Raw genomic sequence first — 20,404 nt, 5'->3', positions numbered from 1 at the left:
TTTTTTTATTGTGGACAAATCTAGAGGTAAATGATTTTTATTTGTGATGCTGTTGTTGCTGGATTGAAAGTTTCCCAAACTAAACAGATTTGAAATTGAGCTTCTAAAACTAAACACAATAGATCAGATTTTTTTTTTTAATCTGTCTTTTCCTCTCTTGCCCAGGTTGGAACTACAATGGCCATTCATGGGCCTAGCACCACTGCTGACTGGCAGGGAAGCTTTGACCTGATACTTCTGACCTAGGCTGATTTGATCCTCTTCTCCCCACCTTCCATACTGCTGCCAGACTTAATGCAGACACCTAATCAGCTTTAGCTCTACTGTAGCTGAAAACTCCCTAGCTCAACAGCTCCACCAGCCTCAGTCTCCCCCAGTATCAGGGATCACAGGTGGAAGCCACTGTTCCTGACCCTCAGATCTGCTATTGCTAGATCCAACCCCACCACCATAAAAACAGGAGTAGAAGTGTGGATATTTTCTTTCTATAGTTATGTGAAGAGGTAAAATGGTGGGTTTTCTTGTCAAGATGATAGCACCACCCTCAAATCAAAAAGCCAGACAAAGCAGCAGGGTTTAGGGATGGGGCTGAGGGAGTGGGAGATGATGTGAAATTGCAGAAAAACCGGTGGTCTATAAAGCCCCCAATCTTCTTTTGCACGGACAACCACCACCCGCAGGAAAATTTCAAACAATTTCGTCACCATTCAATTGGTGATGTAAAAAACAAAAAAGTCATCAATGAAACATTTTTTAATAAAAGTAATAGTGAATGTTCTCATTTCTCTAGAAATAGCATTAAGAAAAAAATCTTTTGAAAGTTTTTTGAGTTATCAACTTAAAAATAAGAAAATCTAGCTCTAAATGCATAAAAAACTGAGCAATAGCTGATGATTCATATTAAAAGGTAACAATAAGCATTTTAAGCGAACTCTAAACAGCCTTTTAAAAAAATGAAGCCAAATAATAATAAAACCTGCCCAAATCTTAGGCTCTTGACTCGTTTCAATACAGTGTAGACTGAATTTTAATCATCGCCTCCACAGAGTATAAGCAGAACTTTCCTGTAATCTCCTGATGTGTCATCCTGCAAGAAATAATGCCACAGTCAGAAAAATTTATCTCCTTGAAGTATTCAGACAGTTCCTGACAAATATGAGGCTTACAAATAGTAGCCACCCCAGCATGGTAGCCCAATGGCCAGAAACTCCTCATCCCTCTTTGCTACCTCTGACTGGGATTTTCTTATTACTGTTCCTTTTGGGCCACTGTTCCCTATAACTTCTCCCCACCATGTTTCCTCCCAGGGTAGGTGGTGGTTTTAAGGGAGAAGGTAGTGAAAATGGAGACAGGAAGATCAATTAGGAGTCCATGGAGAGAGGAGTGGTAGCTGAATGACTGAAGAGAAGGGAACAGATGCGAGAGATGTGGAAACAGAATTTAAGACTTGGCAACCATTTGGAAATGGGGGAGGAGGGGGAACAGAAAGTCAAAGAATGAGAGAACAAAGAATCATCTATTTAGAACTGAAAGGAACCTCAGAGGTCTTTAAAGCCAATACCATTCTGAGGATGAGAAACAGACCTAGGAAGACTATATGATTGGCCCAGGGTCTCACAGACAGTAAGTGACAGACCTGAAATTTTTACCTAGGGTTTCTAATACCAAAACCATTAGTATTTACATTATTATAATACTGACAATAATAGCTAACATTTATTTAGCGTTTATCACGTGTCAGGTGCTCAGCTAAGTGTTTTACAATTATCCTATGTGATCCTCACAAGAACCCTGGGAAGTAGGTACTGTTTTGCAGATGAGGAAACCAAGGCGAACACACCTACTAAAGCACATGTTAAGTGGTTTGCCCTGGCTCACACAGCTAGGAAGTGTCTGAGGCTAGATTTGAACTCAGGCCTGGTGCTGTGCCACCTCACTGCCTAAATTGAAGGACTTTTGAGGCTGCAAATCTGGGTGACTAGAAGGGTAGTGGTTGCTTTACAAGAAATAGGGAAGTTTAGAGGAAGTCTGAATTTAGGAAGAAACACAATGAATTCTCTTTTGGACATCCAGGAGATATCCAGCATACGACTGGAAATTAAATAAATACCGTATGACATTGTTTCTATGGAAAAATGTGTTCCAAGTGTCAAATGGCCAGTTTCCCTATCAGCCTTTGGAACATGCCCTGTTTATAAGTTGGGGACAGCCTGTACAAGACAGGATATCATATAACATTTCGAGTTCCTAGTCTATAAAAGAGGTTGAATTTGATGATCTCTAAGATGTGATTCTGTATCTTGTTATTATCACCTCCATTTCTCAATATATCCTTCACTTACTCACTGAGCCATCCCTTATCATAAAGAATTTTTTAAAAGGCAATTCTGCTAAACTAACCAATAGAATCAACCAAATCTGACAATATATTCAGGGTTCTACATCCATGGAACCTCATGTACAAAGAGTAGAGGGAGGTGGCCTTTTTTCATTTCTTCTTCAGGACCTATTTTGGTCATTATAGTTATATGGGGCTAAGTTGAGGAGTTTTAATCCTTTCTAATTGCATTATTGTTAAGTTGGGGGTATGCTAGTAGATATTTAACAATTGCTCTCTGCAGTTTAACCTGTATTATTAACATTTTCTTAAGTCTTGCAATCAACAAAACAATAAATCAAGCCCTAGATTGAAGTTTACTGTAAATACAATGAAAATGGAAAAATTGGTCCTACAGAGCCAGTAAGAGCTGGCTCCAGCATACTCCTGGTGGTAGTCACCATGTTCTTTTTATCGCCATTTCTGTCTACTCCAGAAGCATATCCACGACTGACAGATTTTAGGGTTTCAAAGTGGTGGCTCCACCATTGTTAGCAAAACCATATTATTATAAGATCTAGTTAATAGTACAGCTTGGTGTTACCCTTGGCAGCTACCTCTCTCCATTTGTCAAGGAAGTCAGATGTTTGCTGACCAAGGCACTTCCTGAACTCTCTGTTTCCTCAGTTGGGATTATCAATTTACATTGCTTATACTTCTCATTAAAGAACTATATGATAAGAAAAGAAGATGAACTGGCCACATGGTAAGGAAGAGGGATGACAGGTGGACAGCCAAAACATTCCACAAATCACCTTGAGATGTCAGGAGAAAGTAAGGAAGGATTCCATAACATTGGATGGATCCTCTGTCGTGAATCTGGGTGAGGACATAGGCAAGAGTCACATGGGATGGTTTGAGATCTACGTTGTTGGAAGGGGCTTCCAAATTGGAGAGATCACAGATCTGGCCATCTGAGTATTCAAGTGAGTCACTGTGTATTTTTTTTGGTTTTGCTTTCTTTAATCTGCCTCAGTTCATTTACATGTTCCCATGCTTCTCTGAATTCTTCATATCCACTGTTTCTTACAGCAGGCATCACATTCATGAACCACAATTTGTTTATACATTTTCCAATTGATGAGCAGCTACTTTGTTCCTCTTTTGCATCTAATTTGCTTTTTGCTACCAAAAAAAAGCACTGAAATGAATATTTTAATGTAGATAGAACCTTTCTTTCTCTGACTTCCTTAGAGTTTATGCCTTGCAATAGGGTCTCTGTGTCAAAAAGTATGGGAATCTGATCACCTTTTAATAAATCATAATTCCAAATGACTTTTCCAGAATAGTTGGACCAGTTCACATCTACATGCATTGTATTACTGTGCCTTTAATTCTATAGCCCCCTAATACTATTTCCATCTTTTGTCATCTCTGCCAATGTGATGGATGTAAAGTTTAACCTCAGAGTTGAAACCTTTCATTCTTGAAAGCATCTTACTAACAAATAAATAATAAATAAGGCAAGAAATCTACTTCACTGGTTGCACAGAAAGATCTGAAAATTTAGGAATGACATGCAGGTTTACTAACTTAACAAAGATCTAGGTTTAAAACTCCCCATCTTGCTGCCTCTCCAAATTGCCAGTCATACCCAAAAGACTTAGTGAAGTCATTTGAATCATTGGCCCTAATTTGAAGCTGAGGGTCCAGCAATAAGTGGCATTGAGGGCTAGGGTTCATCTTGAAGTCCCCCTTTGGCTTCTCAGATCTACTAGATCAAAGGATTTAGAGCTTGAAGAGATCACCTAGTCCAATATCCTCAGTTTTTCAGATGAGGAAACTGAGACCCAGTTATGTTAAACTAAGGCCACAGAGGTAGCACAACCAGAATTTCAACCTAGGTCCTCTGACGCCAGAACTAGATCTCTCTTTCCATTCTACCATACTGACTTTCAAGTAGGTGACCAGTTGGAAAATAAGGATCCAATAGGACTAAAAAGCTATTTCATATCCTCAGTAATCTTTTAGTTCCCCTTCCTGTCCCTCCCCATAAAGTTATAGCTAGAATAGGCTAATTATGTAAGGCATCAGCACCATCATGTCTTCTCCCAATGTTCTTTGCCTAATTCACATTCCTCTCTATTTTAATGCCTGTATCTTCAAAGAAGAAAGAAATAACCAATCAGATTTTCAGTCTACAAAAATTGACAGTGGGCAAATACGGGCCTAATTTATGCCATCCTACACCAAAGACATCCCTCCTCCAAGACACTGAAGTATATATTTTACTCTGCCTTCACACACACAACAATTATTATGCAGACAAGTCAAACATCCTGTGAACTCTTCCACCTCCAGCTTCTAACCTTGCCAACTCTTAAGAATCAGGGGGAAAGGAAAGGAAGGAGAAGTTCCTGATAATTTCTCTTTGTAGATAGAGGTGATAATACAGCTGTACCCATCCTGTCCTGATCAGACCACATATGGAATACTGTGTTCATTTCTAGGCACCACAGTTTATGAGAGTCAGTCAACACGCATATATATGTTTATATGTATATTTAGATATGTTTATACATATACTATATATATGCCTTTTTAGACTTACCTTGATGAAAGAATATAGAGACTTCCCATAGAGCCTCTGGAAATTCTTTCTTATGTCCAACATGTCGATCTCTGAACGGGAAACCATCACTCTGATGAGAGTGTCATCATCAGTACCTAAGCCCTAGGAAAGACAAAGGCAGCAAAATTCAAAACCACAGTCAAACTAGGAATGATGGTTACTGATGGATACTGGAAAAATGAGAATACCAAACTTCCTCTTTAATTCATTAACCCAGGACTGTATGACTTCCCATATTTTATATGACAACATGTGTATCTAATTTCAATGTGGTGAACAAAAACCATCTCAAAGTTTCCCCAAACTAGCAGTTGTTGTGTAGTAGTAGTAAAGCATAGGATTTAGTCACAAGTCCTAGATTCAAGTCCCAGCCAGGCCACTTACTAGCTCTGTGACTATGAGCAAGCTAGTTCCCCTTCCCCGAGTTCTTCATTTTACTAATGCTTAAGCCACCTGGGTTCCAGGAGTGTTATGAGGATGAAATGAAAGATAGATGTCTTGTGCTTTACAAAGTACAAAACCCTTTAGAAATGCCAGTTATTAAGTACAGATGGTACTACTCCTGACGACCTAATTCTCCCTGTGCCTCACCCCTCTTCTACATGCCTCTTCTGCCTTCAATGCATCCTTTAATTATTCTATCCCAGCCTGCTTCCTGAGGCCTTCCCTTTAGCTCTGGCCTCAATTTTCTTCTTTCAAAATCTAAACTCTTCAGTTAACAAATTTAACTTTACATTTCCTTCAGCCCTTGAATTCCTTGCCCCATTGTCCTATGACCATGTATTCTTTTCCAGGACCCATCCCTAGATCATTTCCATAATCTGTCTTTTCTGTTCCTATTTGTGTAATGCTGGACACTGTTGGAAGAAGTTATACAACCAACTAACCAAGTCTACTACAAATTAGTGTTATCCATCAATCCATCTATTCCTCCCTGATTCTCTAGCCCACTCCAATATTTTCCCCCACTTTTCTAAACTTTTTTCTTCTCAAACCGCCTATAGCACCTCCCCCCACTTCCTTTCAGCAGAGGTTCTTGCTATCCTTCAGTGGACAATGCTTCATTGAAAAAAAGGTCACCTATGTCAAACTCTCTATCTCCCTCAGTCCTACACTTTAAATAGCCTCAGCTTCATTCCTCATCCTCTCCTTCTTTGCTCCAAGCTCAAAAGATGAGATAGTTCTATTCTTTTTCAATGTCAATGTGGCCTCGAACTCATCCTCTCCCATCTCCTCTTCAGATTTATCCCTTCTTTCTCCTTGAATTTCAAATAATTCATTACCTTCATTGATTTGTAGAGCCTTTCAGCAAAATATGCAGATTTATTCCTCATGCATTTTACTGTGGAGGAAAAGAAAAGGCAGTAGAAAGAGATTGTGGATGAAATATAGCAAAAATAACACTAATGATAGTAATAACTGACATTCATATAGGTTTTTCAAGGTTTATGAAGATGAAAAAATGTTCCCTAGGATAAAATGTTCTATGACAAGTTATCAAGCAGCATCTTTCGATTGCTTTAAAAAAGAAACTTTAAGCGTACAATGTTCTTTGGGAATGAAGAGGTCAATGGGACAGGTCATGTTAAAGTACTTTTCAGGAGAGGCCATCCTCTTGGAGAATAAGCTGGGGATCATAGGTGTGGAATGAGGAATCTGTTGTTAGATAAGGTCCATGTATTAGTTTGGTTTTTTTGTAACTATACTTCTTTGTTGAAAACGGTGGGAGTTTTTTAGGGGAAGGAAATTGGGAAACAACAGGAATGTTTTTCTTTAAAAGCAACAACATATTTCATTTTTTAAACATCTAGGGGTTGGAAAATTGGCCTCAATCTTATTACTGGTACAGTCGAAAGAACAGTAGCTCTGAAATCAGAGGAACTAGGTTCAATTCTGCCTTTCATGTTCACTAACCTTTATGACCTAAAGCAAACCACTTAACCTTCCTAGGCCTGAGTTTGCTAATCTGTAAAACAATAAGGTTAAGCTAGATGGCCTCTGAGGTCCTTTCAGTTGCAGACCAAGGACCTTATGATCCTAGATGAAAAGAGGTATAAAGGTCATTAAAAAAACAAGAGTGAATATAGTTTCGAAAATGACTAGCTAATAAGCTCCAAGATTCTCTCATGTACTCTCTGACCTGTAGAGGAAGAAGGTGCAGATGGAAAACAAATCAACAGATGACTTTAAGCCAGGATAAAAAAAAATCTCCTTTTTTAAAAATCTAGATAGGAACCAATGGTGGTTTAAATAAAGAAGAAAGAAACATTCCCACACCATAAAAACTACTAGTAATATGGACAGGGACATGAAAATATCATTTTCTCCCCCTAAGAATTGTCAAAAAAAGTAGATTCTCACCTATTGCCAGTAAAGCATCTTCAAAGTGGCCCGATGTCTCAGATTTAATGCTTTGCTCAATGTCCTTTTGGGAAATCCTCTTGTATTCATCAAACACTACATTTGGGAACAAACATCATTAACAATAAGACACATTTTTTTTTTTACACGGCAGATGTGGGGATTTATGTTGCTTGACTACTTATGTGTTACAAAAGTTTTTGTTTTCTGGTTTGGGGATTTTTTTTCAGGAGGAGGGATCTGGGAGGGAGAAAAATAAATGTTTGATAATATGGGGGGAAATTAGTTACATTTAAAAAAATAGTAACAAGAAAAATGTGAAAATGAGCATTTTTTTTTTTAACCAGAAACCTATACTAATGAATCTTCAGTCCTTTTAACAGAAGGAAACATTTTGCCACTGAGTGGGTGTTTGGTTTGCTGGCTCATTGCTTTCTTGGTTAGCTAAATGTGCATGTGCTTGAATTCCTGGCTGGGGCATTAACTTCTGGACTCATTTTTTCTCTTAGCAAGTCAAAACTGAAGCCATCCATTCCCTTCACTGATTAGTGTTTCAATAAGAACTCTTTTTTTTTTAAGCAATTGGGGTTAAGTAACTTGCTCAAGGTTACATGGCCAGTTATTTCTGGGTGTGGTGCTGAGTGTCTGAGCCCGGGATTCGATCTCCAGGTCGTCCCAACACTGGAACCGGTGCTCTTACTCGCTGAGCCACCTGGCCACCCCATAAGAACTCTTTTTAATAGACCAAGACATAATTAGATTTTCCTCAATTATTTGCCAAGTGTATCCAGCTGTCACTAGTGGGCTCCTACTGGTGCCTCTCTCCTCCCTCTGGATCCAACCACATCAAGAATTTGGAAACATACAGTTGTGTTCGACTTTCAAAATGCTTTTCACAGCATCTGCTTCCCTGTCCTCAAACACATACGTTCCCTGACTCCCTAGGCCTCAGGCTTATGGGCCTGCCATAGATGTTTTCAAAAGACATTGCTTTTAAAGGCATTTCTAGGACATCACCACCAGGGGGGGATTTATGTTACTGAAAAAACGCACTTGGGAACAAATGAACGCTCACAATCTCAGAGTGGATAAATCCATAAATATTTGTTTGTAGCAGTAATTATCTGTTGATAGCATCCAAGTGTGTGGAATAATTTGAAACTTCAAAATGGATTGTTCCTATTCAATTTTTTAGTTTGTGTATATGTGTAGTTTACCAAACTTATTCCACTTAATGTTTAATGTTTCCCAAGAGCTACATAAAATCTGTGATTGGAAGACTATGGAGTTGTGCTTCTAAAGTTTGCCACAGGCTAATGCCTGAAATGACATAAGTGAAAGATAAAATACTTCATTACATTTCTTTTGCCTCCCAGAATAGGAAAACAGTGATTACAGTCATTCTTTTGTGATCACATAGCACATTTCCTACAAAGAACTCAAAGGCACACTGAAAAAATCAGACAGGGATCTACACAAGTCAGTTGAATGAAAGACAGAAATACACATCAAGTAAAATTTACAATTACTTACCTATTCATCAGCACACCCCCTAAAGAAGGTGCCTCAAGTACTTCAAATAACTTAAGTACTATTCAAGAATAAGTAACACTAACATTTATATTTTCCTTCCTGTATACTAAAGAATTCTCTTTAAAAAAAAATTTAATTAGAATAGTAAGTCTTGAGATTGCTGATATTAAGACTTAACTATAAAGACTGTTTCCTAGAAATACACATACCAAAGAGGCTCTAAGTACATTATTCATGCTGCTAATGATTAACAATAAATATATCATTATTCTGATTGATTCTTGCTACATACAATACATGGTAGATAGAGCTGTGCAATTTGCAGAGCAAATCCCTCCCCAAAACCCTGGGGTTAGGGGATTTAGATGGCTCACCCATGGTCTCCTAGGTAGTCAGTGGTAGACACTGGACTTAACTACAGGGTTTCTGACTCTAGGTCTAATTTGCTTTCCATATTGCCATGCTGCTTTCTGTAATGTCCTTGCTTCATGACTTCATTGGTGTGGGTCCTGCCTCGAATGCAGATGGCAACCTCTCTATAACCTGAGGGACCATGTTTGAGAGTTGCTGTCACCAAAGAATTCAGCATCCTGAATCTGGCCTGCCTGGTGATGAGCTTCCCCATACACAGCAAGGCTGATGTTCACATAACATGCATTCAGTCCATCACTAAAGCCCCAAGGTGAAGTTTTGGGAGGGTCTTCTATTTTGTACAATAGTGACAAAGCTTTTGAGAGCCTACAGTCCCTCCACATATACATCTACATGCCTATGCAGGCATGTAATCTGACCCCCTCATATTACAGATGAGGAAACTGAGGCCTAGGGAGATTAAGTGGGTTGCCTGAGGTCACACAGGTAGAAAAGTAAGCAGCAGGACTAACATTTGAACCTAGTTTGTCTGAATCCAAATGTGGTATTCTTTCTTCTATACCATGCATGTATAGTATACATATAGTAACAGTCATTCCAAAGTTTCCATATCAAGACACATACTTGATGTGAAACTATTCAATACAGTATTGTTGTCTGTACTGAGTAAAGTAGGAAAAAATTTATAATTAATACATATAAAGTTGAATTCATCTTTTAGGGTAGTTATATGGAAATAGTCAAAAACTCTTGAAGAAATGCCAATCTTTACTAACAATCAAAAAAATAAAATAACTTTGACTTGCCACCTCACACCTACATGACTGATAAAAAAGAAGGAATCTAATAGCATTAAGACCAACAAGTGTCATGAATATAGAGATATCTAGAAAAAGCCTTTCTGAAATAATGCAAAATTAAAAAAAAAAACAGAAGCACAGAGCATACACTAACTATAATCATAAGAGAACAAAAATGAACAAAGAATCCTGATGGAAACTTAGTGGGAGTAACTAAAGAGCTATGTACTGTAGGTGTTGAAATTAATATAAATGTAAATAGTCACTAAACAAGTTTGTTGATGCACAGGAATAAATTTTTAATAAATCACTTAATGAAAAAAATGTAACCAAGAGCTTTACCATGAAGTAGGTGATTTCGGTTCCGAGAACAGAGAATGGACAGGAATTTCACCTCATCAGTCCCCCATTTCTGCTCACCAGCTGCATACAGGTCCTAATGTGAATTAAAATACATCAAAGGATCAGATTCTTCTAGTTCTAAGATCCTGTGGCTACTTGACATATTTTCACAAATCCAAATATTTGGATATTTGGATTTAAGCCCTGGCAGAGACAGTTTGCACTGAGGGAAACTGCTTCCAGCAGCATGCTTACACTTTCATTTTCCATTAAAAAAGAAATATGAACTTAAGTCAGCCGCTTGTGGTATGGAGGTGACCAGGGGCTCTTGAAGGCTACGCATGTGGAAATTAAGCTTCTCCTGAGTTTGTAGGTCCATAGGTTTGTAGGCATCTGCTGTCCATGGAGCGGCCTAGCCATCAAGCCTCAGTTCAAACATCCCCTTCTATATGAAACCTTTTCTGATCTCCCAGCTGCTAGAGACCTCCCTGCCTACCTCATATTAATTTATATTTATTATCTATTTATGCTGTATATACTTATATCTGTCTCTGTCTCTTCCATCAGAATGTTAGCTGGTTGGCTCTGTTTCATTTTTTGTTTTTGGATTCTGAGCCTCCAGCACCAGGCACATAATAGACAATTAATAAATGTTTATGGATTGAATCTTGAATTGCTTCCATGGTCCAGGAAAGGTTCAATGAAAAGGGGCAATCATCAACCACAAAGAGAGTGACTAATGAACTCTGCTTATGTGAGGTTCTCCATCCATTTGGTATCCTCGTTAAAATGCCATCACAATTTCCATTCTATAAAGTAGCACCCCTCCTTCCACTTAGGGCTGCTTAGACGATTCTTTGAGGGCAGGGGAAGGAGACGTCCAGAATTGTAATTCAACCACGTGGGGCCTTTATGGAGTGGAAACTCCCTCCACTGATGCAGACCAGTAATTCCTCTGTCTTAGAGGGTTGCCTGGGGCACTAAGAGGTTAAGTCACTTGATGGCCACATAGCCATTAAGTCTCAGAGGTAGGATTTAAACCTTGTTCTCCCCAACATCAAGGCTTATTCTCTATCTATCACATTATGCTCTTTTCTCACGATGCAATGGCCATCAAAGAATAATGTCAAATACTTATTTGACACTTTATAATGTCATGTAATAATAATATGTCATGTAATAAAATTAATAATAATGAACACTTTATAATGTCATGTAATATAATAATGTCAAATACGTGACACTTTATAATGTCATGCAATAATAACATATAATTATGTCATATAATATAATTAATAATAAATACTTTATAATGTCATGTAATAATAATATATAATTATTATAATGTCATGTAATAAAATTAATAATAATAAACACTTTATAATGTCATGTAATATAATAATGTCAAATACTTATTGACACTTTAAAGTATTTTAATTCTTTGAACTCACCGATCTTTTAAAAAAGCAAACAAAAACTAACTAAAGCTCTGAAAGGTTAGATTTGCCAAAGACTTCAATGAAGTCCAGCTTCAGGATCCAGGCCCACCCTCGATATTTATTTATTTAAAGCAATTGGGGTTAAATAACTTGCCCAAGGTTACATGGCCAGTTATTTTGTGTGGGTGTTAAGTATCTGAGGCTGGAACAGGTTTCTCCCGACTCCGACTCCAGGGCCAGAGCTCTTGTTCACTGTGCCACCTAGCTGCCCCACCCCCCCTTTGATATAATATATACAAACCCGATGGAAAAACCAACCACTGATTTTAGGAGCATTGACTATAATATGGTCTCCATCAACTTGTATCCTCACTGGGCGTAGAAGTGATTGCTCTCTTTACTCTTTTTCTTCCCTCTTCTGTTTATTAGCTGTCTGGCTGCTTCATTGATCAGTGAAAGTCACATTTTAGAAATCCAAAGGATTTTTAGAGTTTGACAATCTTTAAGATGTTCCAGTTCAGTTCCCACATCCCATACTCAGTGATCATTTAATTTAAAGCCTCATTTTACAGAGGAGGTAACAGGCCTATAAGAGTAATGTAGCTTGTCCAAAGTCACTCAGCTATCATGTTCTCTTTCCTCCCAATCCAGGGTTCTTTCCACAGCACCATATTGCCTCCCACGAAAGTATTGAATGTCTAGTTGAAGAACAAATGAAAATTTTTTTCTTCTCTCATCATCCACAAAAAAAGAGCCAGTCGAGTCAAGATCAATGTTTGCCAACTGAGAGCTGCACATTTTTAGTCTATAAAATATTACTATTAAAGACACTTAAAATATAAAAACTGGCTCCTCTTTCTCCCTGTATCTTTCTTTTCCCTCCTCCCCCAATTCCTACCTCTTAAGTTACATAGCAATGGCTGTGAAGGAGTCTGCAGTTGAGAATTGAGATGTTTTACTAATCTGCAGTTATAGTTTGGGTTGGGAAATACCACTCTCTTCCTTTTGTTCATGATAGTTACCAGCTGGGTTTGCAAACATCCGTCCTAAGTTCCTAAAGTAGATTTTTCTTCTTTTTACTCATTGGTTTCTTCCTTTTAAAATTTTTTTAGTTTTATTGTTAATGGATTTTTTTCAGAGGCTACAATCTTTTTTTTTTCAGTAAGACTACATTTTTATAGAGGTAGAACTAGCTACTCTTTTGTTTGAGGAAAATCCCAAGAATTACAAATTGAGTAAAGAGTTTGGAGTGCAGTGACTTGTAAATTATTGCTCAGAGACTCTCATAGAGATCCCAACTGCCTCTACTAATTGGTTCTCTTCCCTCTAGCTCCACCCACCTTTCCAGAACTTAAATCCCAACACTATACTCCTAATTCTACAGGTGAACATCAACTCTGCCACTCCCTCTTCCCAAAGGGTGAAGGAGGATCTGGCCTCTGTCTCTTACATTGGCATAAATCAAATCTGGTCAATAAATGTATGCTTTCATACTGGTGAAACTTTTAAGAATCAGAGGGACATTCTTCCCACCACCTTTTAAACCTAGGCCCATAAACATATAGTCATATTATAGAATAATACAAGTTTAAAAACTGAAAGAGACTGTAAAAGTCATTCACTACAACTAATTACCTGATGTAAGAATCCTCTTTACATAGTTTCTATTAAGTTGGAAGTTCCCTAACTTCTGTATGAGTAACACTTCCAATGAGAAGTTCACTACCTTCTAAGGCATCAGTGCCTATTTTGGATATCTGGAGGAAGGAAGACCTGACCATGTTTAAGTCTTACCTTTGACACATAATGTGATGCTAGACAAGACAATTTGCCTCTCAGTGCTCTAGGCAACTCTCTTAAGAGCATAAGTCAGTAGAGAAGGTACACACCTGCCTTGGGAGAAGGAATTTCCTCATTCAGACATTCTCTGTAATGCCAGTGAAATCATCATTCCAGTCCCTATGCCTTATCAAATGCTTTAAGAAAGGAAAGTCTTCTTTATAATAAGCCAAAATTTATCTCCCTTTAACTTCTACATAGTAGTTCTAACTTTGCCCTCTGGCACTGAGGGAAATCACTCGAACACTTTCAACCACCACTGTGCACTGCATTTAAGGCCTGCAGATTCTCTTTTAGCTTGAAAATTCATCAATTAAAAATACATTTGTTCACTGCCTTTCATAAATATTCAACCAAGTGCCAGAGGAATATGCTAACAGGCACAAATGTTGGTTGCTTTGAAGCAGCAAAAATTCACATCTGAATTTGAGAAATGTGTTTAATCAGGAGGAAGGGAAAGGGAATAAGCATTAGTATCTACTTAATGCCAGACACTATGCTAAGGAGTTTACAAATGTTATTTCTCTTGATCTTCACAACAACCCTAGGAAGTGCATGCTGTTATTATTACCATTTCACAGTTGAGGAAACTGAAGCAAACTAAGGTTAAGTGACTTGCCCAGGGTCACACAGCTAATAACTGAACCAGTTCTGAACATGAAGGTCAGGCCTTTCTGACTCCAGGCTCAGTGCCCCCTAGCTGCTAACCAGCTGTTTAAATACCTTTCCTTTCCTCCATGTTTTTGGTCTGAAGGCAACTTCCCATATGACAGTTTCTCAGTGAGTGAGGTAAGTGAAAATTAGTCATTAATCAATTAACCAATAAGCATTTATCTAGACCTTACTATGTGCCAAGCACTATGCTGAACACTGGACAAAAAACTGCCCCTGTCTACTTCACAGAGGGTCAAAAGGAAGAAAACAAATTATTCGTGCCACTAGGCACACATATGGAGAAGAGGTAGAGAGTTCCCCACCTGAGCATCCTGCTTCATAAGGTCATCATCTAGGTGATTTCCTTCATCTCTCCCTGCCTGAAAACAAAAAGAAACAATTATCATCATCAAGACAGATTTTCACAAAAGCCTGCAAACTGGATCAATCTGTCCTCTTGGATCCTCAGCGTCATTTATCATAGCAGTGAAAGCTAGAAGAGACACTGGAAATCATCCAATCCAATCCCTTCTCTTATCTTAGATGTGAAGTAAGTTGTCCAAAGATCTGATAAGTGTGTATGGAATAGATGTGTGTGTAAAGCAGTGTCAAGCACTCATGGGGATTTTGTTTTAAACATGAGCCATAGTCCTTTACTTCAAGGACCTGACATTCTACTAGGGGAGATGACACATGAGAAGATAATTAATGACCCAAGGAAGTGAAAAATATCAAATGAGCAACATGAAGAATAAGAGGAGGGAACTTTCAAAGATCATAGGCTCAGAGATATGGAGCTAGAAGGGCACTCAGAAGGTATCAAGTCCAACCTCCTTATTTTACAAATGAGGAAACTGAGGCCAGGAAGGTTGATTTGGAGTCAGAGGACCCACATTAAAATCCCAACTCTGCTATTTACTGTTCTACTGCCTTGGGTAGTTACTTCCCCCTACCTGGGTCCCAGTTTCTTCAACTGTAAAATGAGGGAAATTAGACTAAATGTCTTCTAAGATCTTTGCTGGTTCCAGAATGGTGATCCTCTGAACAAAGAGATAAGATTTCAGTTGGGCCTTGAAGGATGGGTAGGCCAGAAAGAGGGGAGAACATTCTAAGACGAGAAAATGGAAGGCAGTCAGAAAAGTATAAATCATGTTTAGAAAATAAAGACACTACTCTGATAAAGGTCTCATTTCTAAAATATATGGAGAACTGAGTCAAATTTATAAAGAATACAAGTCATTCTCCAATTGATAAGTGATCAAAGGATATGAACAGGCAATATTCAGAGGAATTAAAGCTATCTATAGTCATATAACAAAATGCTCTAAATCACTATTGATTAGAGAGATGCAAATCAAAATAACTCTGAGGTACCACATCACACCTATCAGATTGTCTAACATGACAAAACAGGAAAATGATAAATGTTGGAGAAGATGTGGGAAAGTTGGAACACATTCATTGTTGGTGGAGTTGTGAACTGATCCAAACATTCTGGAGAACAATTTGGAACTATGCCAAAGGGCTATAAAAATGTGCATACCCTTTGACCCAGCAATACGAGGTTTAGAGCTGTATCCCAAAGAGTTCATAAAAAGGGGGAAAGGACCCACATGTACAAAAATATTTATAGCAGCTCTTTTTGTGGTGGCCAAGAGCTGGAAATCGAGGGGATGCCCATCAATTGGGGAATGGCTGAACAAGTTGTGATTTATGAATGTAATGGAATACTACTGTGCTGTAAGAAATGATGAACAGGCTGACTTCAGAAAAACGTGGAAAGACTGATATGATGCTGAATGAAATGAGCAGAATCAGAAGAACATTGTACACATTAAAAGTCAGTTTGCGATGACTGATTTTGATAAACTTAGCCCTTCTCAGCAATGCAAGGACCCAAAATAATTCCAAAGGACTAATGATGGAAAGTGCCATCCAAAATCAGAGAAAGAACTATGGAGTTGAAATGCAGAGTGAAGCAGATTATTTTCTCTTTTGTTTTGTTTTCTTTCTCATAGTTTCTTCCATTCGTTATAATTCTTCTATGCAACATGACTAATGTGAAAATGTGTTTAATAGGAATGTATATGTAGAGCCTATATTGGATTACATGCCATTTCCAGGAGCTCCCTATAGTAGTATCAGATTTAGGGCAGATGCCCAATCTGCTTCAATCCTGCTGCAGCTCAGAATTCATGAGCTCAAGCTCAGCCTCCCTGGTAGCAAGGATTCCTATAATAAGACACTGTCTTATTATTTTTTTTGGACAGAAAAACACCAGAGGGCTTATTTTCAGGGGAGGGCTTATTTTAATGAACATTGACAGCAATTTTAATAAACAGGTAAATGTGAACCAAAAAAAATGTACCAGCAAGCAAATCACTGGGGAAGAACAGGATGACGCGCTCACTGCTGCAGCTCTGATTGGATGCAGCTCGGCGCGTGGCGTGCATTTCCCAGGGGAGGGGCGGGGGACGGTGCATACAGAGGGTACCGTAATGTAGCGTGTAGCGCAGGGGATCACCTTCACTACAGTAGCAATCTCAATAGGGCTTATTTTCGGGGGAGGGCTTATTTTAGAGGAATCTTACACAGTAAGGGGAGGGCTTATTTTCGGGATAGGTCTTATTATCGGGGAAACACGGTAGCACACTCACAAACCTAGCCTGAATGATAACTTAAGACTAACCTCTCTTTCATATCTATAGCAAGATTCTATCATTCTGTGAATACCAGGCAGTTCCTCTAAAGCAAGGATAGTTTAACCTCATGGCCCCATGATATGAGGACAGGTATAATCCCCATTTTACAGATGAGGACACTGAAGCATAGAAAGATTTAAGGTCACATAGGTTAAGTAATGGAAAAGGCAAGACAAACTCAGCTCTCTCCAGTAGATTCTGCCATGACTTGATTGCTGTTAAAAAGAGAGCTAGAAAGCCAATGAAGGGTTAGAGTTTATTGTTCACTGATACATTTCTGTCTCTTCAAATGGTATTTAATTCAATTCATAAAGAAGCCATGATTTATTCAGATTTATCCAGTATAGGCACTGGTTTATCTAACCCATGCAACCCTTTGTAGGATGATATGATTTAGAGCTTGAAAGAATCTTCATGGTCCTCTATTCTTAATCTCTTATTTTATAGGGTAGAAACCAAGGTGCAGAGAGATGAAAGGATTGCCAGTGAACACAGGTAATAAGTAGTGGAGTCATCATTGAATGACCCCAGGACCTCTGACCCTAAAGCTATAGTAGCCCTCTCAGTACACTATGTCACCTCCTGATTTTGTCAGAGCCAGAAAAAATAAGATACTGGTAAATAGCTCTTTGGAAGCAGGGTACTCTGGATGTAGTTAGGTTAATCTGTGGATGAATCAATGTTACTATAATGCCAGATTTTGGGACCAATAAAGACAAAAATAAAAACAATTCCTGCCTTCATAGAGCTTACATTCTATTAGAGAATCCAGAGTCATTTCCATGGCATAATTAGTAATCAGAACTTTTGCGTATTATTAAATAATATTCACACTTGGCTCACCCATTTGGGAAGAGTATCTCTAAAGAAATCTATCTTCTCCAATCAAAATTATATCCCTTGCCAAATTTCAAGTATTTGACTTACTGCTGAAAGAGACACAAGTACTCTCTGGAACATGAAAGAAGTATCAGAGCAAATGTCATCTTCAAGAGTTCTTCCATATTCTACAAAAGAAAAAAAATTATTATTAGCATCATACCAGAAACATTAAAAAAATAAAAAAAAACTACTGAAACAGTTCCTTTGCCATCCCGCAGACATCTATCTTCTCCATGCCCAACCTATCTTCTGAAATAGCCTATCATAACAATTTTAAAAACCTACAATATTCATTTTTGGCTAAATAGTACAGATCAACTTGATCCACTGGTTTCTAGTGTAAATGAAAAGATGTTTCGATTTATAGCGAGTGGGGACTTCCTCTTGGTCCTACTGAGAAGGGAGGGGGGAGTGTCTATATTCTTCTGTGGAGCCTCTCTATGGGGGATGATTCATCCACTCAGTGAATTCGATTCTGGGAATTTTCACCATTTTGGCTTCAATGCTGACTCTAGCCCATCATCTGTTGAGTAAATCAACAGAATTAAGTCACCAGAGAGTTTTCTTATAGGCAGTACTGAAGGGCATTGCAGGAGAAAACTCCCAGAGGATATTTCCAAGAATCCTACTGCAGTTTTTGGTTGGCCTTATTCAAAAAATTCTGAAAGCTTTCTTCAAATCAACTTAACAAACCTTTGGGGTGTTTTGGTTTTTTTTTTAAGTACATTATATATAAAGCTCTCTGTTTGAGAGTTAGGGATACAAAGGTATCCTGCCAGCATCTCAAATTCACCATTTCTAAACTGAACTCAGCATCTTTTTCTCAAAACCTATCCCCCTAATTCAACTCAGTGAGCATTTATTAAGTAGTTATTTGTAATATAATTTCCACCCAACTTCCTGTTGTCTGTCCATTGATAGTATCAAATATTTAGTAATAATAATAATAGCTAGCATGTATATAGTGCCTTCTATGTGCCAGACACTATGTTAAGCATTTTACAAATACTATCTCATTTGATCTTCTGTTATTAACTCCATTTTTAACTCCATCATTAACTCCATTTGGGAATTAACATTCCATTATTAACTCCATTTTACAAATGAAGGCAAACAGAGGTTAAGTGACTTGCCCAGGGTCACACAGCTAGTAAATGTCTGAGGCCAGATTTGAACTTAGGGCTTCCTGACTGTAGGCCCAGCACTGTGCCACCTGGCTACCTCTAAGACTTAACTCCATTAAGGGCATCTTTCTTCCCCTTTGTCTTCTATAGTCAATCATTTGCCAAAACCTGATCATTCCATATCTGCCATCCTTCCCTTGCCCCTTTCTATTTCTGCTATAGCCATCCTAGTTCAGTCCTTCCCTACAGAGACACAGAACTCCAGAGCTGGAAAGGACCTCAGCAATCATCTGGTACAACCTCTACGCCAAAGAGAATCCCTTCATGTAACTTGCCCAAGGTTACACGGCTAGTTGTGTGTGTGTGTGTGTGTGTGTGTGTGTGTGTGTGTGTGTGTGTTAAGTGTCTGAGGCTGGAACTGAACTGGGGTCCTCCTGACTCCGGGGCCAGCGCTTTATTCACTGCACCACCTCGCCGCCCCTAGCCTTCACTTCTAAATAAGGAATGATTTCTCAACTCATGGTGGGATATAAACCTTAAAATAAACTGAATAGATCTCTGAGTCTCCACCTAAGGACACCATTCAGTCCTGGATAGTTTTTTAAACACTGAATTGCCTGAGGAAAAAAATGATGAGACCAGAAGATCCCTCAAGGTTTCTTCTAACTTAGTGATTCTATGAAGAAAGGTTCATAGTATACAAATCCCCACAGCTAGTCCCTATTCTCAGACTATAGCAAAACCTTAATTGAGGCTACTTTAATAGGCTACTTACGTTGTTGGTAAGTACTATTGATCCGTCGGATCTCCTCTGGAGTTCGGGAAGCCAAAATTTCAATTAAGCAGCCCTCATCTGTGCCAGCACCCTAAATCAACAATCCAGAGAAAAGGTGAGTTGTAAGACAGTTCACAAATCTGATGAACATAAGAGAAGCTGATATTCTAGTAATTTACTAATCAAACAAAAACAGAAGGAAGAATTGCCAATGGGGCTTTCTAACTTTGAAGGGAGTCTCCCAGAATTCAAATGCATCTCCAATCTTCAAACATTTCATTGAGTCACTGAACATAAAGTTGGAAGAGACCCTAGAGATCCATCTAGTCCAATCCCCTCATTTTGCTGATGAGGAAAATGAACATATAATCTTAAAATGTTGGCGTTAAAAGAGATCATATTATTATGCAGTACCGAGGTATCAAACTCGTGGCTACCAGCCAGCTCCTGGGTGCAGCTTGAGCTAGATTAAAATGTAATTAGGAAATGTTTAGCAAAATAAATAAAAATACACGGATAATGTCAATTTGTGGTTTTCTAATTCAATTTGTGGGCCAAGGGATCCATTGCTACTTGAGTTTGACATCACTGGCATAATGGATAGGGTTTGAACACAGGGGACTTGAGTTCAA

The 20,404-nt window shown here is 38.4% G+C and overlaps 1 protein-coding gene across 3 annotated transcripts in view; it reads right to left on the bottom strand.

The window, feature by feature from the left end:
• Positions 1 to 738: 738 nt before the first annotated feature.
• ANXA4 (annexin A4) overlaps positions 739 to 20,404 on the bottom strand; it is a 63,333-nt gene continuing 43,667 nt past the window's right edge. For all 3 annotated transcript variants that reach the window (XM_069068907.1, XM_069068904.1, XM_069068906.1), the window contains exons 6-13: positions 19,773 to 19,863; positions 17,919 to 17,998; positions 14,613 to 14,669; positions 10,358 to 10,451; positions 7,311 to 7,406; positions 6,233 to 6,291; positions 4,929 to 5,051; positions 739 to 1,087 (exon numbers count right to left, since the gene is read on the bottom strand). In XM_069068907.1, coding sequence (XP_068925008.1) covers positions 1,028 to 1,087; positions 4,929 to 5,051; positions 6,233 to 6,291; positions 7,311 to 7,406; positions 10,358 to 10,451; positions 14,613 to 14,669; positions 17,919 to 17,998; positions 19,773 to 19,863 — 660 coding nt within the window. In that variant the 3' untranslated portion in view covers positions 739 to 1,027. The remainder of the gene's footprint in view (positions 1,088 to 4,928; positions 5,052 to 6,232; positions 6,292 to 7,310; positions 7,407 to 10,357; positions 10,452 to 14,612; positions 14,670 to 17,918; positions 17,999 to 19,772; positions 19,864 to 20,404) is intronic.

The sequence above is a fragment of the Petaurus breviceps genome, unplaced genomic scaffold (genome assembly GCF_028583685.1).
Source record: "Petaurus breviceps papuanus isolate PSGF00001 unplaced genomic scaffold, PetGlider_PUasm1.0 90775, whole genome shotgun sequence".
NCBI lineage: Eukaryota > Metazoa > Chordata > Mammalia > Diprotodontia > Petauridae > Petaurus > Petaurus breviceps.
Note: the sequence above shows the minus strand (reverse complement) of the source record. Positions and strands in the feature narration are given on the sequence as shown.